The 24,447-nt window shown below is 38.9% G+C and overlaps 1 protein-coding gene across 5 annotated transcripts in view; it reads left to right on the plus strand.

Annotated features, from left to right (window-relative positions):
• srfbp1 (serum response factor binding protein 1) overlaps window positions 1-24,447 on the plus strand; it is a 238,468-nt gene that overhangs the window by 110,368 nt on the left and 103,653 nt on the right. The window contains exon 1 of one of the 5 annotated variants that reach the window (XM_072281456.1): window positions 2,949-3,403. The exons of the other annotated variants lie outside the window; for them this stretch is intronic. Within the exon in view, the coding sequence (XP_072137557.1) occupies window positions 3,371-3,403 (33 nt within the window). The 5' untranslated portion in view covers window positions 2,949-3,370. Of the gene's footprint in view, window positions 1-2,948; window positions 3,404-24,447 lie in introns of those variants that run through there. 5 annotated transcript variants of the gene reach the window in all.

Genomic DNA, 24,447 nt, shown 5'->3' on the forward strand with positions numbered 1-24,447 from the left:
TCTGGCACTATACCAGAGTCCAATGATTTTTGTAAGATCATTATTAATGTCTCCACAATCCCTTCCACTACCTCTTTCAGAACCCTAGGGCACAGTTCGTCTGGTCTGAGTGACTTCTGTACCATTGAGTATTTCACCATTTTGAGTACCTTTTCCCTTACACTCTTCAACATCTGGCAGACTGCCACAGTGAAGACTGATGCAGAATTCTCATTTAGTTCATCTGCTAACTGCTTGGCCCCCATTATTATTTCTCCGGCCTCATTTTCTAGCGGTCCTATATCCAATTTCATCTCCCTTTTTATTTTTTTTTTCATACTTGAAAAAAACTTCTATCCTCTTTGATATCATTTGCTAGCTTGCTTTCATATTTCATCTTTTGCCTCTTAATAATTTTTTTAGTTGCTCTCTGTATTGGAGACTTGCTGCCTATAGAGTCATAGAGCACAACAGTACAGAAACGGGCCCTTTGGCCATCTAGTCCATGTTGATCTTTTTTTTCCCCCTGCCCAGTCTCACCAGCACCTGGACCATAGCCCTCCATATAACTCTCATCCACATTCATATGCAAATTTATCATAAATGTTGCAGTTGAACTCACATCCACCACTTCCAGCTGGCAGCTCATTACACATTCACACCACTCTTTGATTGAAGAAATATTAAATATTTCGCCTTTCACCCTAAATCTATAGCCTGTAGTTCTAGTCTCTACCAATCGCAGGGAAAAAACCTATATGTATTTACTCTATCTAAACCCCCTCATAATTTTGTATACCTCTAAAGATAACCACATTCTCCTGCACTCCAAGGAATAAACTCCTAACCTATTAATCATTTCACTTAACTCATGTCCTTAGCGGGCAGCATCAGTAAACATCTGCTTGATCGACTGAGGCAGCACAAGAGCCTTTCGGATCTTTTTGGCAGGCTGCAGTCGTAACAAACTCTTCGGCACTCGGCAAGGGCCAGTAAAGAGCAAGGTGTAAACAGAGCAGCCATTATACGAATGGCCGTTGTGTGAGTGGACATTGTTAGTGATCTAGCTTTGGCTCAACAGGCTTGGGTATAAACAGACCTAAGGCAAGCACGGGTGGAGGCTCTAAATAATTTTCTAGTAATTTTTTTTCTCTTCCTTTGTCTATTGGTACAGAGCTAGTGCACTGTGAATGGGTCCAGAGTTAGTGGTATGCTCCTTGTGAGAAGTGGGAACTCTAGGAGAATGAGAAGGTGATAGATAGGAATTATAGGGAGGTCATCACCCCCAAGTTAAAGGCAGTCAGTACCTGGGTGACTGTCGGGGAGGGAAAGTAAAAAGGCAGCCAATGCAAAGTACCCCTTTGGCTGTTCCCTCAATAATGTATGTCACTTTGGATGCTGTTGGGGGTGGGGGGGGGGGGGGGGGAAGGAAGCCACAACAACTGGGTGCCTAGCACTGAGTGTGGCTCAGTGGCTTAGAAGGGAAGTGGGAGAAGAGGAGTGCAGTAATGATATGGGATTCCATAGTTAGAGGAGCAGACAGGAGATCTGTGGACATGAGAGACACCCAGATGGTACGAGGGATGATTGATATGTTTGTGGCTTAAGGTAGAAGGAGTCAATTTTAGAAAACTTAACACACCTCTCTTTCAACTTAGTCCCCTCCTACATTTACACACTTAGTCCAGCAGTTGTGGAGCATACGGATCTTGGACCTCCAGAAAATGTCCATAGAGGGGTGATTGATAAGTTCGCGGCCTAAGGTAGCAGGAGGTGAGTTATACAGCTCTTGTTACATGCACACGCAAGTCAACTCTTTGAGTGATTATGCAGAAAGTTTGAAGTTCATAACTCAGAGGTGATTGATAAGTTTGTGGTCTAAGGTAGAAGGAGATAAGTTGTTAACTTCAAACTTCCTGCATAATCACTCAAAGTGTTGAACTGCATGTGCGTGTAACGAGAGCTGTATAGCTTATCACCTTCTGCCCTAGTCCATGGAGTTATCAGATAAAATGGATGACACTTGATCGCTAGATTTTCCAGGTTGTGTAAGCAGTACTGGGACAGAACCGCGATGTTTGTGCACCGTGAGGAGTTGATCATAAAGCATACTCCACTTTTCCACCTCCTCCACCTTTGAAAGATTCAGCAGTTCTATCTTGGTGGTGAATTGTGAAATCAACGAGCTGTATCTCTGCATCCAGAATGGCAAGAGATAGCCAAGACTCCGTGAAATAAAAAAAAACACAGCAATCCTTGATATCCCTCTGGTACAGCAATCTTGCTCTGAGGTCTTCAGTTTTATTTTCCAGAGACAAAATGATTCATGGGAACACTATGATCTTGCTTTTTCTTTTCTCTCTGAAATCTGATGTTTATGATGGCAAGACAGAAGTCCCGTAGTTAGAAAAGGACATAGAGTTTCACAAATATTATCATATTAACCAATGACAGGCAGGTTACCCTTTTGTATATAGTGGTTTGGAGACCTATTTTTGTCTCTTAAGTTGTTTAGCAGTAGAAAGCAAATAGCCACATGACTCAGTTGAAAATGTTTCAGAATTACTGGAGTCCAAAAATCAGGAATACTGGCAATGGCTTTAAGACCAATCCTGCAAATGTTGAACATATTGGAGATAAATTTAATGTGGGAGCAACAGGAACACCACAGGAGAGGAACAAAACTGATTACGACATTAGGACAAAGTTGGCAGAACATTTTGGTAATGTAGTTAGAAAAATATGGATCTAGATTGTTTATTTCATAATCTTCAATTATTAAATAGTTGACTGCAGTTTTAAAAAAAAGCGATAATGACAAAAATGGCATTTTAGATTATACATATTCATTATCATGATGTGAACAGGCCAGATTAGATTAGATTATGAGGACAAGCAGTCCTCTTTTATTGTCATTTAGTAATGCATGCATTAAGAAATGATACAATATTCCTCCGGTGTGATATCACAGAAACACAGGACAGACCAAGACTGAAAAACTGACAAAGACCACATAATTATAACATATAGTTACAACAGTGCAAGCAATACCATAACTTGATGAAGAACAGGCCATGGGCACGGTAAAAAAAAAGTTCAAAGTCTCTCGAAAGTCCCACATCTCATGCAGACAGGAGAAGGAAGAAAACGCTCCCTGCCATGCCCGACCACAGTCCGACTCTGAGTTGTCCGAAAACTTCGAGCCTCCGACCATCTCTCCAACACCAAGCACAGAGCACCATCTCTGCCGAGCGCTTTGACCCCAGCTCCAGCCACCAGCAGCAGGCAAAACCGAGGATTTTGGGGCCTTCGGGGATTCTTGATCGCACGGTAGCGGCGGCAGCGAACTGGGCAATTCAGAAATTTCTCCAGATGTTCCTCCGTGCTTCTCATGGCTGTCTCCATCAAACCAGAATTGTGCACGGTACCCTATTTAACAAATACAATATCATTTCACTGGAGAGGCTGCGCGCGCTGCGTCGCGTCATCATCTTCTCCTCCCTCCATACAATTCAGCCACTGTAGTGATGCTGACTAGGTAAGGATTTTGAACCAGCAATTAATGAGAGAAATTGAGGTAGTTTTTGACATTTAAAGTTTGAACTTTGAATATGGGAGGTGAACTTGCACCTGCTGCCATCATTGTTCTGGTTGTAAAGATTACAAGTTTGAAAAATACACTTTAAAAATCAAATTGTCACAATAGATGCATTTTAAAATTAATAATGCTGCCACAGTGTGCCAGTAGTAGTGAGGAATGAATATTTATGCATTCAGAAATTGGCTCATAAAGTAAGTTCCTTTTTCTAGGGTAGTACAGGTTTCCCCTGCCATCCGAAGGTAGAGTGTTCCTATGAAATGGTTCGTAAGCCAGAATGTCGTAAAGCGAAGAAGCAATTGCTATGTATTTATATGGGAAAATTTTGTGAGTGTTCGCAGACCCAAAAATAACCTACCAAATCATGCCAAATAACACATAAAACCTAAAATAACAGTAACATATAGTAAAAGCAGGAATGATATGATAAATACACAGCCTATATAAAATAGAAATACTTTTCCACAATCATTGCTGCACTGTTCCCGTAGCAAAAATCTCACGCAAGCGCTGTTGGCAGAAACACTCTGACCAGTAACCTTTAAGCTATGAAGCTGCCAAATCATACCAAATAACACGTAAAAATACACAGCCGATATAAAGTAGAAATAATGTATGTACAGTGTAGTATCACTTACCGGAATTGGGACAGCGCCGAGCACACTGATGATGGTGTGTTAGGCTGAGTCATCGCAGGTTGGGGTGGTGCAGTGGCCCCTACCCTCCAAGCAGCGACCTGATACCGATCCATGAAGCTGCAGCGGTAGCCGGGAGGCACACAGCACATCTTTAAGAAAAAAAGCCGAAATAACATGCTAATTAATTAGGTGCCACCGGCACGTAATTGTCGGCCCAGATCAGAGGCGATTGCTGATTGTGTCGCTTCTGATCTGGGTCGACAATTATGTGTCAGGCAGCACCTAATTAATTAGCATATTTATTTTGTCTTTTTTTCTTAAAGATGTGCTGTGTGCCTCCCGGCTACCGCTGCATTCTCCATGTATCAGTATATGTCCGTGGCCTGGGAGTTGGGGTGGTGGGACACTGGGGTGACATCTCATCGTCGTCTGTTTCCATTACGGCAGGCAGCTCATCTTCTCCTATGACTGCCTGCCTCGATGTCGAGGGTCGAGGTTCGTTGTCTGCTGTGGCTGATGTGAAAGGCCTGCTTGACTGCTGAGCCTCGCGCATTTTTCTATCATACAGTTGTTTGTAAGGACTCAAACCATCCTGAAAGTATCCCCTAAACCTACGTACCCTTTCAAGATTAAAGTCATACTTTATCATTGCAGCGAAAATCTCATGCAGTTGCTTCAAGTTCATTTCACTACTGTATTCGGTTTCGATTGTTATCCTTTCCTCTTCCAATTGCATCAGCTCTTCATCTATCAGTTCTCAGTCATGCGATGCCAAAACTTCTTCAACATCATCTTCATCAACTTCCACAAGCCAAACTCACTTTGTCCTTACTTCGGTCACCACGATCGAAACGCTTAATTATGTCTAGTTTTACGCTAAGTGCAACACTCTTACGAGCTCTTTCAGGCTTTTCCGATACCTTAGAACTCATCTTGCAAACAGCTGCTCACAGGCATGTGTTTAAGCAATGCCGTTCCAAATCCAGGGGAGAGCGGCTGCTTGGGGCGCGTGCTAATTTTTTTCTAACAGTGGAAACACCTTCGGAAAGCGAAAAAAGGGAACTAAGGTAGGTCTTTTGTAACAGTGAGGTTTCATAAAGCAAACGTTCAAAAAGCAGGGGATACCTGTATCAGGTTTTTTTAGTATTGGTTCATGTGCATTCATCACACAAGTGAATATTCTCTTGTGTTTCTACCATATGTCGCGTAGGGGGTGGAAAGATTAGCAAGCAATGTGAGTATCTCTATATTAGTTTAGTTCTGAGTTTCTGGTGATCTCCCATTCATGGAGGATTTAGTAACAAAAATGAAACTGATAGTTATGGAGATGCTCACTTATTACTGTTGGCCATTGCCTGATACTTTCATAAAGTGAATGTAACTTGCCAGTTTTTAGCACAGGCTTAGACATGTCCAAGTATTTCAACAATTAAAGTGGATTGTTTCATTATCTGAAATATTGAACCAAATGTAGAACTCATCGGCCAACAGCTTCTCTCTGATCTGGTATTGTATAGAAAATCATTAATGAAACAGCTTAATGTAGTTGCTCTTGAGTACAACCTTAAGGAGGCCTGTGTCCTGGCAACTAAGATGATTTTCCTCTAATAAGTGCAACTATAGTGGATTCTGGTTAATTGTGACATATCGGGACCAGTACATTTTGGCTCAATTAAACTGCTGCTCCAATTAGCCGAAGTTTCATGGAAATAGTTAAAATTGGGGAAAAAAGACAAACTAATGTTTAACTGAGTAACAAATTATGTAATTTCTTTCCAATATTTTTATGTTTCTACATAGAAGAATACAGAGTACAAGAAAGTATATATAAAAGGTCAAAAATGATTTTAAAAAAACTACCAATTACATTGTATCTATCCATAATAACAATCTCATTACCCCATATTCATGTAAGTTAATCAAAAGTTATCTTGAAATATACTAATTTGTTACAAAAGAATCTAACCGCTACCAAGACTGAAACTGTTTATTGAGGGGATAAAAGGTAAAATATCTTCTAATATAATAAAAAAAATAGCCAATATCTGAATTTAAACAATGAATTGAAGGTTTTGAAAATAATTCAGAAAAGGTCCCCACAATGTTTGAAAGTCTTGATGAGATTCAGAAATTGAACAACGAATCTTCTCTAAGTCTAAGCATGATATAACGTCGTATAACCATTGAGCATGAGTAGGAGGAAAAACATCTTTCCATTTAAACAAAAGCGCCCTCCTAGCTGAAAGAGAGCTAAAGGCCAAAATATGTAAATCAGATGTTTTAAGCTTGATATCTTGTCCGGTAACAATACCAAATAGGGCCGTCAGAGGATTAGGCTTAAAATTGACTTTGAAGAGTAAAGAAAAAGTTTGAAAAACTTCCTTCCAATATTTTTCAAGACTTGGACAAGTCCAAAGCATATGAATTAATGAAGCTTCTCCATTATTACATCTGTCACAGTAGTGTCACAGATGTATTTGAATAAAAACGAGATAGCTTATCCTTAGTCATAGGAGCTCTATGAACCACCTTAAATTGTATGAGGGAATTACGAGCACATAACAATAAAGTAGTAAACAGTTTAAAAATGTCATACCAAGTTTTCTCGGCTATTGATGTCTGTAAATCTTGTTCCCAGAGATTCATAATTTTGTCTAAAAGAACATTGTCATCCTCGGTAACATGCCATAAATATTAGATATTGAACCATTATGAAAAGGTGTCAATTTGAAAATTATATCTAGTAAGTTCTTATCTGAGCTTATAGGAAATGTGCATAATTGAGATCTTAGAAAATCTCTGATTGGTAAATATCTTTTAAAAAAAGTGAGTTTTGGGTAAGCTATATTTAGCTGACAATTGCTCAAATGAAAAAAGGATTTCCTCCAACAAATAAATCCCAAAAACATTTAATACCCGACCTGTCCTATTCTTTAAAAACTAAATCAGTCATGGAGGGTTTAAAAAAAAAGTTAGAATAAATGGGACTTGAAAAGGAAAATCTCAATAAACCGAAGTATTTTCTAAATTGTATCCAGATGCTCAGAGTGTGTTTAACTATTAAATTATCAGTTACTTTACTTACAGATAAAGGAAGTGAGGATCCAAGAAGAGAAATAATAGAGACTTTATTAACAGAGTTAGCTTCTAAAGAAACGCATACTAGACGGTCTACACAATTGATGTATTATAGCCAAAACGTAAGATATTGTATATTGACTGCCCAGTAATAAAACCTAAAATTAGGTAAGGCTAAACCTCCAGACTTTTTAGATTTTTGAAGATGAAATTTATTTAATCGAGGACATTTATTTTTTCACATTTAAGAGGACAAAATAGAATCAGGAGAGTCAAAAAATGATTTAGAAATAAAAATGGGTAAAGCCTGGAAAAGATATATAAATTTAGGTAGAATATTTATTTTAATAGAATTAATTCGTCCAATCAACGATATTGAAAGAGGTGACCAATTTAATGATATCCTTTTTACATGGTTCAATAAAGTAAGAAAGTTTTCTTTAAACAGGTGTTTGTAATTCTTAGTCACTGTTACACCCAAATAAGTAAATTGATTCTTTACAATTTTAAAAGGGAGATTAGTACTAATGGATACCAAGTTATTTAAAGGAAATAATTCACTCTTATGTAGGTTCAATTTATATCCTGAAAACTGGCTAAAACGGGAGAGTAAAGAAAGTATGCAAGGTAACAAGGTCTCAACATTAGAGATAAAAAGCAATATATCATCAGCGTAAAGCGATTTTGTGAGTAATACCTCTCCTTAAAATACCACAGATATCATTAGATTCTCGAAAACAAAGGCTGGGGTTCTAAAGCTAAATCAAAGAGCAAAGGACTCAATAGACAACCTTGTCTAGTTCCACAGTGAAGTTTAAATGGTTTGGAATTTTGAAAATTAGTAAGAGCCTGAGCAGAAGGAGATAGATAAAGTAATTTAATCCATTGAATGAAATCTGGTCCAAAATTAAATTTTTCTAGGGTTTTAAATAAATAATTGCATTCAACCCAATCAAAGGCCTTCTCAGCATCTAAGGATATCACACATTCCGATATCTCATGAGAAGGAGAGTACATAACATTTAATACATGGCTTTTATTAAAATGGGAATGTTGGTTTTTAATAAATCCAGTTTGATCATCAGAGATAATGGAAGGTAAGATATTTTCAATCCTACGAGCCAGAACTTTTAGAAAGGATTTTAATATCAACATTGAGTAATGAAATTGGTCTATATGAAGAACATTCAGTTGAATCCTTGTTCTTTAGGATAAGCAAAATAGAAGCTTCATAGAAAGATTGAGGCAAGCTACCCAATTTGAAAGAATCCAAAGAGACTAAGTGTAACTGCGGTATAATTAATGAGGAAAAAGCCTTATAAAATTCTCCAGAAAATCCATCTGGACCCAGAGCCTTCCCAGAGTGTTATGAACGTATAGCCTTGGCAATTTCCTCGTAAGGAATGGGTTAATCCATCTGTTTGCAATTATCTGCAGAAAGTGCAAGGATATTTAATTGATCCAGAAGCTTATTCATTGCAGTGCTATCTTTAGGGGAATCAGAATTATAGAGTTTAGAATAAATTCTCTAAAGGTATAATTTATTTCAGAGTGATAAGTTGTCCTATCACCATTAGTTTTACAAATTTCTTTAATTTGTCGTTTAACTACAGAAGTTTTTAATTGGTTGGCCAATACTTTGCCTGATTTATCTCCTTGAATGTAAAATTGAGTTTTATCTCTAAGAAGTTGCATTTCAATTGGTTATGTTAACAAAAGATCATATTTAGTTTTAACTTCAACACGTCTTTTATATAAAACAGGATCTGAAGCTACAGCGTATTTTTGATTTAATTGTTTCAATTGATTGGCTAATTCAGTTCTTTATTAGCTTTATTCTTAACACTCGCAGTATAAGAAATAATTTGCCCTCTAATATAGGCCTTAAAAGTATCCCATACAATAAGATTAGAAGTCTCTTCCTTTTTATTCTCTTCAAAAAACAAAATAATATGCCCCTCGAAATTTTAAAAATTCCTTATCAGATAACAAAGTTGTATTAAAACACCAAAATCTGTTTGTTTGAGGAAGACCAGGGATATTTAAAGATAGAAATACAGGAGCATGATCTGAGACAGCAGTCTCTTTATAGTCACAGGAACAAACTAATGAAATCATTTGACTATCAATTTAAAAGAAAATCAATCCTGGAATATGTATGATGGACATGGGGAAAAAAAAATGAGTACTCCCTATCTAAAGGATGTTTAAAAAAAAGGCCAAACGTCAACAATAACACACTTCAATAAAGAAGATTGAATAAACAAAGCTGATTTATTAAGAGACAGTGGTTTAGAAGATGATTGGTCTAAAATTGGGTCTAGCCAACAGTTAAAATCTCCTCCCATCACCAGAGAATAAAGACTCAGATCTGGTAAAAATGAAAAAAAAAATGCTCAAAGAATCCTGGATCTTCTACATTTGGGGCATACACATTGGCAAATACCATTAATTTATTATCTAGTTTTCCTGAAACTATAACAAAACGTTCATTGGTATCGGACACTATGTTGGAAAAGGAAAGTGTATAAGAATCGAAACTGCTCTAGATTTGGCCTGAAAAGAAGGATGAAAACAAAGTCCATTCCAAAGGCTAAAAAAACATGAATTATCACATTTGCATATGTGAGTTTCTTGTAAGAAAATAATAGGGACCTTAAATTTATTAATATAAGCAAAAATCTTATTACGTTTAACAGGGTGATTTAACCCTTTCACATTAAAACTGGGTAAATTAATAGTTTGTAAGTTAAAACCAACCCATAAACCTTGAGAAATGGTAACCAAGCAACAAGTTGGCTAAAAATTTGAAGACAGCTTCTGAGGGGGAAAAAAAAACATACCCTCACCCACCTCCCAAAGAAAGAAGGATGACCAATAGAAAGCCGGCATCTACAACTACAGATAACCTCCCAAAAAACCTGGCGATCGCTCCAATTAGTTTCAAGGTTATTTATATTCCAACCTGGACAAAACAATATCCAAACAAGAAATTCAATTCTCGTATATCAAAAATATAGTATTAAAAAATACAAAAGGAAATTAGTTACAAAGGTTTACCAGAAATAAAAGATGCAATTATTCATACAGAAAGACATTAAACATTAATCTTGTATCTTCATGAAAAAACTGACTAAGCAGTTAGCCTCCAAATTTAAAAAATCTTTGTGCTTCAGCATTCAAACAAAACCATTCAAAGGATCCATTTCAATGAGATTCTCAGTCAAACTGGGTAGCCAGGGTACAGCTTGAAACCCTTGTTTGGAAAAAAAAATCCAACAAAGTTTGTGTAAACTTAGGATGTTGCTGCATAGCCTCAAACGAATAATATTCAAGAATCTTAATATTCCAACCTATAATCAATCATGCCTCTTCAATGGGATCCGTGAATTAAAAGTTTCTCATTTAATCTTGTCTTCATGTAAAGACAAATTAAACAGCTAGCCTTTGGATTTTAAAAACCTTTGTGCTTCAACAGTCGAACGAAACCATTTGGAAGATCCATTTTTAAGTGTGATTCTGAGTCGGGCTGGGTAGCGAAGGGAGGGCTTGAAGCCCTTGTCAAAAAACATGGACATAACTTCTTTGAACTTAGCACGTTCCTGCATAACCTCAGGTGAATAATCTTCAACAATTCTAATCTTACGGCCATTATAGTCAATCATGCCTCTTCGAGATTCGCGAATTAACAGCGCCTTTGTTTTATATTCATGAAAACAGATTATTACTGATCTTGGTCTGTCTCCCTTAGGCCTAGACAGGGGAGATCTGTGAACTCGATCAATCATAGGCAAAGATGTCAAAATTTCCGGAAATAATTCTTGTGAAGTGTTTGCAAAAAATTCCATAGGATGATTACCTTTGATTAATTCTTCGAGACCCAGAACCCGTAGGTTGTTTCTTCTACTTCTGTTTTCTAGGTTGATCATCTTCTGTCTTAACTTTTTGTTGGATTTCGATTCCTTTTCACAAAGCTTTTGCAATTCATCCACTTCCGGTTCCAGAGACGACAAAATTGCTTCATTATTTTTTATACGTTTATCGTGTTCATTCAGAGTTTGAATAGAATTCAATTTACCATCTATTTGTTTACATTCAGAGCTGAATTGTTGAAACTTCTCAGAGGCTTCTTGTATAACTTTGCAGCAAATCCATAATAGAGTCCAAAGAAGCAGGGAGATCATCCTTCTTAGTACCTCTGGCACTCCTTCCAGTCATAATGAAAGAATATCACACTTAAAAAAAAAGAAGTTTCAAGACAAGTTGGAAGTAGTAAGATAATTAGAGTTGGAGCAACGGCAGATTATTGTTACTCCATCAGCCACCGCCAGGAAAACTCTCAAATTATGTAATTAAATGAAATACAGAATAAATTAAAAGCCAGTCAGTGATACCACATACTATAAAGCTGTATTACTTCCTAATAATTTTATATGGAGGAGTTCAGCAAATGCTGCCATGTCCTTTTGATTAACTGTAAATGGATAAAATCAGTGCTGAAGTCTCATGTAGATAATGGCTGCCTTCTTACTATACTATCAGATATTGCATCCTCCAAATCTTCATTTTCCTTGTAACATCCAAGATGATTGTCGATACCTTAAAATTCTTTGTAAATCTTAACTTGTTGAAGTAGTGAAATCGTTTAATTTTTAACTTCTGCTGTATCTGGCATCTCTAGGCCTGAATTCTTGAAACTGTAGTGAGCAAAACTGTTCTGAATTATCTTGCTGTTTATTTCTCACCAAGTATCAGTGACAGAAATTACTGCTTTTTGAACACAAGCACACACAACTACCTCTTTTTTTTAAAAAAAAAACTGCTGTAAGTATGGTGTAGTGTTTTAACGGCCACAGAAGTGCATATGTCTAACGCGAGTTAGAAACTGTTCAGCAACAGTCTCTTGCCCCAATTAAGTGACAGTGTGCCAAATAAATGAAGGGAATCTTAGCTATTTTATCAATTAGATTTTGTTCTTTAAGGCTGTCCCAAATAAGCGGCTACCCTGATTAACCGATGGCCCAATTAACCACTGTATCTTTCTTTGTGTCAGATATAGGTCAAGTATCCTTGGGCCTTCCCTCTGATTCTTACTAACCTCATTGTTTCTTGACTGCACTCTTCTATCCTTAGTTTAACGTGACATTTGGAGGAAAATAGTGGCCACTTTATTAGGTTCACCTGTGTAGCTGCACATTAACGCAAACATTTAATCAGGCAATCATGTGGCAGCAATTCAGTGCATAAAAGTATGGTCAAAAAGTTCAGTTCTTGGTCTGACCAGACATCAGCATGGGAAGAAATGAGATCTCAGTGACTTTGACTGTGGACAGATTGTTGGTAACAAACGGGGTGGTTTGAGTAACTCAGAAACTGCTGATCTAGGATTTCCACACCTAAGGTTTTCTAAAGTTAACAAGGAATGGTGCATTTTTTTTAAAAAAAGAACAACACCAAAGTATCCAGTGAGTAGCAGTCCTTGGGCAAAAAGACCTTGTTAATAAGAGAGATCAGAGGAGAATGGTTAGACTGGTTCAAGCTGACTTGAAGATGATAGTAGCTCAAATAACCACACATTACAACAGTGATATGCAGAAGAGCTTCTCTGAATGTACAACATGTCAAACCCTGAAGTGGATGGGTTATGACAGCAGAAGACCACACTGGTTTCCATTCCTGTACCAATAAAGTGGTCACCAAGTATATATTATACATCCAGATGTAAGTTCCAAAATCAAATGCTTGCACACAGGCCACTTTTTGATTTCTTTGATAGCTGCTTTCATCATTTTCCCAATAATTGAATTGCTAATTATCCTAGTTGGGTTTGGCCAGCTTTTGTAGTTGTGTCATATGCTGAGCAGTATTATGTATTGCTATTTAAGTTACAAAGTTGGAGCTTGAATAAATACAAAGCTGGTTTAGAAACAGAAATTCTTCTATAGCTTGATGTTGAGACCAGTAATAATCTTTTCTGCATTCAGCCATTTATTGAGTGAATTAAGTTAACTGAAGATTAGTATCAGTCATGGTGGGATCTTCAGGAGAAGGTCAAGAAAACATTTCAACATGACACTTCTGACTGAAGTTATTAATATTTTAGCTTTGCTTTCTAGACTTTGCTAGTTCTGCTGCTATTATAATCATGCTGTCTTTATAGCCATTAGAATTCAATGAAGTAAAGTTTGTTTGCTCTGAATAGGAAAGCACCAATATTAAGATGCAGTGAAACTGCTAACTAGGTGAAGATAACATTGTCACTGCACAGCTTAAAATATGGTTTCCTTAATTAGAGAAATGGTTGACAAGTCAATCATTCTGAAGTGTTCTAGCACAAGCAAGGTAGAATAGTCAGTATATTAAAAAGATTGGCCTTTGTAACACTGAGTAATGCTTGCTGTGCTCTTGGCCAGACAGTAAAGCAAGCAAATTTAGAATGAAGTTCCAAGACACAGAAAACACACCACCTCCACTTCAAAGTATCTTTTGGCTCCTCTATTAAGGCACATTCTGTCCTTAACCCCAACTATTATTTTCTTTACAGCCATTCTCCCCACATCCCTCCTATACATCTTTTTTTCATTCCTTCCTGTTTTTGACTGTCCTCTCACCCTTTGTTTCCTCCTGTAATTAAAACCAAATAAAGACTTTGTTGTTGATTGGAAATCAGTGCCTGGTGCATCAGATTTTGTTTAATGTAGTTTTACACAAATATGACTATAAAATTTGGGATTTTGGTTAAGGGGAAGCAATTATGAATGAATGATAAAGAAATTTGTGATTTGGTGACATTTTTAACAGCAAATGTTTCACAATCTTTGTATGAAATTTAAAATTAGACTTCTACCTCATTAAAGCCATGCCTGGTTTTGCAGTTTGATTACAAACCTGAGTTTTTCATGGGATTCCCGATAGATTTTTTTTTAACCAATGGATTGAGTTTTGTGGCTGAAATAGTTCAGAGGTTGATGGGCTGAAGTAATAAAATTTCTAGACAATGAAAGTGTGTGTTTGTGTAGAAATCTTTCCAGAGTAAATTTAATTGAAATTCTTAGAGGCTTGTCCTTTTCTGTGTCAGGAGGCAAATTATTTTAATATTGTAAAAGTTGGAATCTAAGTTACGGGAAACCTGGAAGATGCCAGTAAATTTATTTTTCCTGCAGTTTTGAATTTGATTTGATGAACTTATTTACACATTAGTTTTTGTTAGGAAGCTTCAGCAGAGATCTAGAAGAGTTATATACCACTTAATTGTTCAAATTTTTATAGAAGATGCAGATATTATGTTGGTGACTAAAATCTCCACTTCTCAAGCAGCAGTTGCTGTAATTGAGAAATACTTTTCCTCAAACTATCTTTTCCAACCCAAAAATCTTAAGCTTGATGGAATGTTTCAACAAAGGTAATGTCAATTGTTTGTTTCTGTGGCTGTTGTGTTAAAGGGAGGGAACATATTTAAAATAATCAGCAAGTCATCATGCAGAACAGGCAGCCACCAGCCCACAGAGACTATATTGTTCTGTTTGTTCCAACTCCCACTGTCGTTGCACAAGATTTCATCTTTAACTACTTAGTCAGTTATTCTTTGAAATTTACAAATTAATTTCATTAGATCTCCCTTCAAGGATATTTTGCCTCATTTAAAATATTTTCTTCTCAGCCACAGATTTAAAGCTGGAAATAAGGTTCTTTGCACATAACACATATGGCTCCAGACCCACAGCATATTCGCAAGTCTCACCTGAAAATGGCGTAGCAGTCCTATGGTGTTGCAGGAAAGATACTGGCATGGATAGAGGAATGGCTGACAGGCAAGATGCAGTGAGCAGGAATAAAGGGGGCCTTTTCTGGTTGGCTGCCAGTGACTAATGGTGTTCCTTGGGTCAGTATTGGGACCACTATTCACATTGCTTGTCAGTGAGTTAGATAGTGGAACGGATGGCTTTGTAGCGAAGTTTGCAGGTGATACAAAGATAGGTGAAGGAGTAGGTAGTGCTGAGAAAGCAATGTCATTGTAGCAGGAGTTAGACAAATTGGAAGAATGGGCAAATAAGTGACAAATAGAATCCAGTGTGGGGAAATGTATGATAATGCATTTTGGTAAAAGGAACAATAGTGCTGAATATTATCTAAATGGGGAGAAGATTCAAACATCAGAAGTGCAGAGGGACTTGAGAATCTTCATGCAAGATTCCCAGAAGGTTAATTTACAAGTTGAGTCGGGTAAGGAAGGTAAATGCAACATCGGCATTTATTTCAAGAGGAATAGAATATAAAAGCAAGGAGATAATGTTGAGCCTTTATAAGACACTAGCCAGGCTGCACTTGGAGTATTGTCAACAGTTTTGGACTCCATATCTCAGAAAGGATATGTTGTCATTGAACGAGTCCAGAGGAGGTTCACAAAAATGATTACGGGAATGAAGGAGATAGACGTATGAGGAGCATTTGGTAGCTTTGGGACTATACTCGTTGGAATTTAGAAGAATGCGGGGAAATCTCATTGAAACCGACCAAATGTTGAAGGGACGGGATAGGGTGGATGTGGAGAGGATGTTTCCTATGGTGTGGGTATCCAGAACTAGAGGACATAGCCTCACAATTGAGGGGCGACTTTTTAGAATAGGTAAGGAGGATTTTTTATAGCTAGAGAGTAGTGAAATTTGTGGAATGCTGTGCCACAGACCATGGTAGAGGCCAAGTCCGTGGGTGTATTTAAAGCAGAAGTTGAGAGTTTCCTGATCAGTCAGGGCATCAGGGATGTGAGAACGCAGGTGTATGGGGTTGAGTGAGATCTGGGAATCAGCCATGATGGAATGGTGGAGACTCGATGGGCTGAATAGCCTAATTCTGCTCCTATGTCTTATGGTCTTACTCACTTGTAATAAAGCACTAGAGGGTTGCAAAGAAGTAAACTGTATAGATCACCCAGAATTGACCCAGGAACTGTAAATAACATTGAGGAAAAAGCTGCCTTGTTGACACTGAAACGTCTTCCTTACCAGCCTGTAGGATCTTCTACCAAAATTGGTTGAACTATCTTACAGACTAATCAAATAACAACCCGACAGAATCATACCTTAGAGGAAATATCCCAGGCACCACAATCTCCATCCTTGGCTATGTCCGATTCCACTTGCAGGACAGAGCCAGCAGAAACCACAGTACTGTGGTACAGTGAGCAAATGAACTATCTTGGGACTCCTCAAGATTGTCTCCAAATCCCTGAAATTTCTCACCAATCTACCTTCATATGTCCACGATCTTATCCTTGGGTGTGACCGCCACACAGTTCCTAGTGTGATGAGATCATATCTTCACAGTGAAAGCACACTTCATCTTGTCATATGGCATAACCATCATACTAAATGAGACAGGCTGCGAGCAGATTTAGCAAATTGGCACGGGGTATCCATGAAGCACTATAAGACCCCACCACCAAACTGAAACCATATCCTGTACTCCACCATGAAACCAGGGGATTAACCCTGGTTCAAGGAAGAGTGCGGGAGGGTTTGCCAAGAACAGCACTAGCCGTACCTCAGAATGAGTGATCAAGTTGCTGAAACTACAAAACAGATTAACTTGCATGCCAAATAACATAAACAGCATGGAATGGCAGAGCTGAGCCAACAATTCAGATCTAAGAGTCTAAGAGATTTAACAGTTCAGATCTTCTGGTAAGATGGCAATGTGTTTGATCGCATTGGCTTCTGCAGACTCAACCAAAGGTCTTATTGTCCTTTTTAAATGTATATTTTATGATAGCAAGACCCTGCTGGACATTGAGAATTTAAAATACTGCAGGTCTACCCCATCTGTGAGTCAATCATTGGCGGAGAAACTGAAAGTGCTAGACTTGCTGGGGATCGTGCCGCTGCCTGCATCAGGGGTGTCAGTGTGGCGAAGGAAGTGTGTAGTATAACAGTGAGTGAATACCTGAGTCGCTTTTCTAGCGATGACAAGATCCTGTTAGAAATTGTTAATGTGGAATGCTGCAAGTCCAATTGGTGGAGGAGCTGCATGGCCCTGGTCCCAGCGAAGACTAGGTCTCCAGCCACAGTGAAGCCAGGTTACAGCCCAGGAGAGGGGCATTGGAATCGTTGTGCCCCACTGGAGGCAGCGTGGCATGGTATCCAAGCTGGAGTCTGTGCTCCCCCCCCCCCCCCGCCCCAGTGTTCACTCAGCAGAAGACAACCGTATTGTGTTTTAATGCAGATTTCTGCAACATTCATGGTTTAGGGTCCTGAACTATATACAATTTTTGTGTGACTGTATCTTACTGATATCTTGTATATACTTGCTAACTAATATGTTCTTTGTGCTCTATGTAACTGTTGGTACTGTGTTTTGCACTTTGGTCCCGGAATAATGCTGTTTCATTTGGCTGTTTTAATGTATGGTTGAACGATAATTAAACTTGAACATTGAACTTTAAACTCTGCAATCCTGCTGCATCCAATTTTAATGGTGGTGATCAATTAAAACAAATTACTGGAGGAGTTACCATAAATATCTCCATTCTCAACAATGAAGGAACCCAGCACATCGGTGCAAAAGTGACAGCTGAAACATCTTCAGCCCAAAGTGCAAATGGTTCCAAGTATGATCTGTGCTTGTCTTCAGCCAATCTAATGCACTCCACATGATATTGTTGAATGCATTGAGTACATTCTGGCAATGATACTGAAGACTTGTGCTTCAGAACTTGCTGCACCCTTGACCACACGTTCCAATGGTGGCATCTGCCTAATTATGTGGAAAATTGTCCAGGTATGTCCTGGTTACACGAAGCAGGACAAGTTCAACAAAGCCAGTTACTGCCCCTTAAATCTACCATCAACCATCAGCAAAATAATAGAAGGGACAATCAATAGATTCATTTAAATGATATCTGCTTAAGCCCAATTTATACTTCTGCGTCAAATGTACGCTGTAGGTACTGTGTACCCTATGCCATAGGGTGACATGCATCTCCCCAAAAATGTAACTCGTGCATCGCGGCAACGCAGACTGCAACAACTGTGGTTCGCTTGGTAGCATCGCATTTTCTCCTACGCATTTCCGGTTGGTTTTCTCCGCCATGTCTGTACACTGATGTGAAATAAATGGTTGGAGACGATGAAACAAATTGTCAAATCTACCTGCCGACATCCGAAAATATTTGAAGTGCATTTCCTCCTCCATGTCTCTCACGAAGAAACTCAACACAGTGGCATAGGAAACCCCACCGCCAACTAGCATTTTGGCGGTGAATTGCAGAGCAACGCAGACACAACTACGCATGCTCGCTACGGTGTAGGGCTATGCAAAAGTATAAATCAGGTCTACAGTGTAGCTGGTACGCACAAGTATAAATCAGCCTTTAGTATCAACCTGCCCACAAAAGCTTAGTTTGGGTTTTCCAAAGTCACTCAGCTTCTGACCATATTACAGTCTTGGTCCCAACATGGGCAACAGAGCTGAATTCCGTCAACTCCCCTCAACATCAAGGCAGCATTGGATCAAGTATCGCATCATGGTGCCCTTGATAAATTGGGGTCAATAGAATCAGGGAGAAAACCCTGCACTAATTGAATTCATACCAAGCACAAAGGAAGATGGTTGTGGTGGTTGATCCACAGGACAACCCTGCAGGATTATTGCAGGTTTCTATTCTATTCTAGGTCCAAACATCTTCAGCTGCTTTATCAGTGACTTTCCCTCAATGATTCAGATGCAGATTCAAATTTATTCATCACATGTACATCAAAACACAGTGAAATATGTTATTTGCATTGACAACTAAGACAACTTAACATATTCCCCCTTCCTTTCCAGTCCTGAAGAAGGGTCTCGGTCCAAAATGTCGACCGTTCATTCATTTCCATAGATGCTGCCTGACCTGCTGATTTCCTCTAGCATTTTGTGTGTGTTGCTGGGGATGTGTTTGGACAGCCTGCAAGTGTCACTAATCCAGGGCAACATAAATGCCCATAATGCTTTGCAGAATAACACAAAACACCACAAGTAGCTGAACAACAACAGTGAAACAAGCTCCCACCCACCCTCACGCACAAGAGTCCTCAACCTCCGGTCAGGCTTTGCGTTCCAGATCACCGATTGACCTTCAGGCACCAATCTTCGATATCAACCTCCAGTCTAGCCGATGACAGGACCTTGACTCCAGGCATGCTTACTGACCGGCCCTCGTGCCTCCTGCTCGCACTGACTCCTGGTTCCTGGGCTTTGAACTAAGAGCGGAGGCCTGACCTCCAACACCTTCACATGCCTGTCCCCAAACCTTAAGTACCACCCCTATGAACTTAGAAGACAACTAAATCTGAGCTAAGATCTCAATGGAAGCTGTAGCTTGGCAGTACTTTGGGGAAGAATGTGAAGCAGTCCACATCCTAATTCAGCCAAACCTTGACAATATCCATGCCTGGTATGATGTTTTCTCACTTAAATAACAAGCAATAATGATAGCGAACAAGAGAAAATCCAGCTTTCACCCCCTGACATCAAAGGCATTAGGATCACAAATTCCTCTTTTATCAATATCCTGACAGTTACCATTGACCAGAAACTAAGCTCAAATACCCATAAATACAATGTGGCTGTAAGAGCAAGTCAGAGGCAAGGAATCCTCTGCTAAGTAACTTACCTCCTTATTTCCCAAAGTCTGTGCATCATCCACATGGCTCAGGTCAGGAGTGTGAGGGGATACTCTCTGCTTGCTTAGGAGTAGCTCAACACCATACATAACATAGCATGATAGGCACCCCATCCACAATCAGTCACTCACTTTACAAGCAACACCACAGTAGCAGCAGTCTGCATCATTTATAGGATTCAGTGCAGCGCCCTTCTAACCCACAACCTCTGTTGGTTGGAAGAAATGGTTAAGAATATCGCTGGCTAGAAGTGACCTTCCATGCCATACACCATCTTGATTTGGGAATGTATTGCCATTCCATAACTGGGACTGAGTCAAAATCCTGGGACCGTCATAACTTCGTGTATACCCACACCCAAACTGTGCAGCAGTTCAAGGAGACAGCTCACCACCAGGCTTCTTCAGGACAGTTGGGAGTGGGCAATTAAATGCTGACTGTCTGTGAGACCGATCCTTTGGATATTTTTTTCTTTTAATGCTGAAGTCTCTCCCACAAGCTATTGAATATTTTGAAAATTGTCAAGTTGCTGTAAAATGAGGGTTGTTAATGGGAAAGTATAAAAATACATGATTTGTTTCTGAATAATTATTCTAATTACTTTTCCAGTATGTGGAGTTTTGGTCAAAGATAAATTAAGTGGCTTTCATGTAGGCAATTTGTTTTATTATTATTTTGTAAACATGCACAATCTTTTTATAATAATATCCTGCATGCCTTTATAAATAAATTATTAGTTCATATGTTTTGGTGGTGTTAGTTGATTTGTCTTCATTTCAGTGTTACTGAACAATGTACCATTCTCACTGATGTCCTGAATGACCAAGTCTTGTATTCTGGTTGAGCGCAAAAGCATCTGACTCATAAGTATGAATACTTCTTTTGAACCAAGGCAGTGCTGTGGTGGAAGGTTAAAAGAGACAAAGCAGTGAAGCTAGATCTGAAGAATAACAGGAAACATATCTACATAGTAACCTTTACATGGAACAGTGGTCTAATCAAGAAGCAATGTAAAACTGACCATGAATCAGTGAAATAAAGGGGAATTGTAGAAAATGATTCACATTTGAATTATTTTACTCTCACTTGTTTTCCACCTCCAGTCTGTACTTGCGCAATGCAGAAGCTGACTTTGTGCCATATTTTCTATAAGATAAACTTGCAGTTCACTTTTGGGTTTTTTTTCCCCTGATCACCTGGCTGTTAAATGTTTGTAATATTGAGATCCAGCATTGCTTCCATTCAAAAAAATGCTGTTAAGGTATAGAGCTAGCTGACAGACACTGTAACATCTCCCTTCTGTGCTGCAGTTATTGGAAATTTACTGCAGGGGAACATTTTTGGCAAGGGTATGTTGCCCTTATTTCCTTTGAGGTACTAGCAGAATATTTATAAAAAGTTATCAAAACATTATTTAAGGTTTGACCCTTATAGAAAATTACTGAACTTCTCAAAGTCATACTGCCCACAGATCAAGCAAAATATGTAAGAAACTATAAGTCACAATCAATTAACCTGAATGCAATTTCTTTCACTGCTTTGTATTACTAGTGATTCTTCCTTCCTTCTGTAGTAGGCTGGTGAGCTTGTCAAATAAATTTAGCCTATTTGCTTATTTCCTGAAAACGAAAAGCAAAAAAAAATGTAGATGCTGGATATCTGAATTAAGAAAAACAAACAGGAAAAAAAAAGAGTACTAGAAGCTTTCAGCAGACCAGGCAGCATTTGTGGAAGGAGAAACGGTTAATGGTACAGGTCTGAGACCTCGAGTTTAGTTCATGAATTATAGTTGTATCTGTGAAAGGAAAATAGTTAACTAAGAGTTAATGTTTAGTTTTACATAAACTTGTGTTTGTTTTGTACAATGCCTCTATGTTCCAGTATTCCAATGTAATGAAAGCATCTACGTTCATATGTAGCTAGTGATTTACAACCTTTGGGATATCATAGTGAAGTTGTTCCTAGCATATTTATGCTTCCCTAATTGGAATTATACTCCCACTGGCAGCTGAGCCTTCCAGCTACAATGAAACTAAACTTTGGAACTTGCTCCTTTAAGATGCAGTTTAAAATTTAACCAAATTTTTCTTTAGCTGCTCAGATGTGATTGATTGATTGTGATTGATCCTCCTTATGGATCAATCTTAACTATAGTCTGACAAGGCTCTGTAATGTAGCCGAGGAAGGCATTGCTATATTAGCAGACAAATGAGAAGTAATGCAGGAAATCCAAACAACACACAAAATGCTGGAGGATCTTAGCAGGCCAAGCAGCATCTATGGAAAAGAGTGCAGTCGACATTTCGGACCAAGATCCTTCATCAGGACTGGAGGAAAAAAAGATGAGTAGAGTTAGAAGGTGAGAGGTAGGGGAGGTAGCAATGCAAGGTGATAGTTGAAACCAGGACGAGGACGGATGAAGTAAAGACCTGGGAAGTTGACTGGTGAAAAAGATGTAGGGCTGGAGAAGGGGGAATTTAACAGGAGAGGACAGAAGGCCATGGAAGAAAGAAAAGGGAGTGGAGCACCAGAAGGAGAGGCGATGGACATCCCCTTTTCTCTCTCTCACCTCATTTCCTTACCTGTCCATTGCCTCATTCTGATGCTCCTCCCACTTTTCTTTCTTCCATATCTTTCTCTCCCCTCCTATTAGATTCCCCCTTCTCCAGGTCTGTATTTCTTTCACCAGTCAACCTCCCTCTCCCTCCCAGTTTCACCAATTGACTTGTCTTTCTCCCTCCTCCCCCCCCCCCCACCACCTTTTAACTATATTCCTCGTCTTTTTTTCTCCAGTCTTGCTGAAGGGTCTTGCCCCGAAATGTCAACTGTACTGTTTTTCATAGATGCTACCTGGCCTGCTGAGTTCCTCCAGCATTTTGCATGTGTTGCTGTATTGGGTGTGTAGTTTTGCTGTTCTCAGTCAACTAAGGTTAGATGTTTCTTGACTTTTTCTTCACCTTGCTTTTATTGCACCCTTAGTGATCATTTACAGAAGCATTGTTGTCAGGTTGCCTGATTGTTCTAATTTAGAAGTGATGCATTTCGCTGGCTTATTTGGCAAAAATATTTTGCATTGGTGCCATTCCCACTAGTCTCCCATTACAGTTAGGATTCAAGATTCAAGTTTATTTGCCAAGTGTATATCTAACGTACAGAGAAATGCATCGTTTGCCTTAACAACCAATACATCCAAGGGTGCTTAGATGTTGCTTGTTTTGCAAAGTCTAATAAATCTTTTGGCTCTAACAATTCATCCAATGCTAAAATTAACATGAGCCCACAGACAAAATTGGTATGTAACTGGCAATCTCAAAAAAAAAGTCATAACTGGAAACAGAAAAAAAAATAGCAGGTTAAAACAGTTAGGAATGTACTTCTTAAAGCTGAGAAGCAACTGAATACTGTAGTACACATCTGGACCTGCCAGCACCTGAACTTACAAGCTTTGATGTTAGTTCGGGGAATATGAGCGCCATAGCAAAACCTTCAGCTTGCGCCTCTTGAGGTAGTCCATTGTGGATTTTGAGGTGTGTTTAGGATCCTTATCCTGTTGTAGAAGCCATCCTCTTTTCATCTTCAGCTTTTTTTTACAGACAGTGTAATGTTTGCTTCCAGAATTTGCTGGTATTTTATTGAATTCATTCTTCCCTCCACCAGTGAAATGTTCCCCGTGCCACTGGCTGCAACACAAGCCCAAAGCATGGTCAATCCACCCCCGTGCTTAACAGTTGGAGAAATGTTCTTTTCATGAAATTATGGACCCCTTTTTCTCCAAACATACCTTTGCTCATTGCGGCCAAAAAGTTCTATTTTTCCTTCATCAGTCCATAGGACTTGTTTCCAAAATGCATCAGGCTTGTTTAGGTGTTCCTTTGCAAGCTTCTGACGCTGAATTTTGTGGTGAGGATGCAGGAAAGGTTTTCTTCTGATGACTCTTCCATGAAGGTCATATTTGTGCAGGTGTCGCTGCACAGTAGAACAGTGCACCACCACTCCAGAGTCTGCTAAATCTTCCTGAAGATCTTTTGCAGTCAAACAGGGGTTTAGATTTGCTTTTATAGCAATACTACGAGCAGTTCTCTCGGAAAGTTTTCTTAGTCTTCCAGACCTCAACTTGACCTCCACCGTTCCTGTTAACTGCCATTTCTTAATTACTTTCTGAACTGAGGAAACGGCTACCTGAAGATGCTTTGCTATCTTCTTATAGCCTTCTCCTGCTTTGTGGGCATCATTTACAAGGTGTCCCCCACTTTTCGAACGTTCGCTTTACAAAACCTCACTGTTATGAAAGACCTACATTAGTACCCTGTTTTTGCTAACAGAAGGTGTTTTCACTGTTACAAAAAAAATCAGCACGTGAAAAAAAATCAGCGCGCGCCCCAAGTACCGCTCTCCCCCGGATTCAGAACGGCATTGCTTTAACACGTGCCTGTGAGCAGCCATTTGCAAGATGAGTTCTGAGGTATTGGAAAAGCCTGAAAGAGCTCATAAGGGTGTT

The sequence above is a fragment of the Mobula birostris genome, chromosome 17 (genome assembly GCF_030028105.1).
Source record: "Mobula birostris isolate sMobBir1 chromosome 17, sMobBir1.hap1, whole genome shotgun sequence".
Taxonomy (NCBI): Eukaryota; Metazoa; Chordata; class Chondrichthyes; order Myliobatiformes; family Myliobatidae; genus Mobula; species Mobula birostris.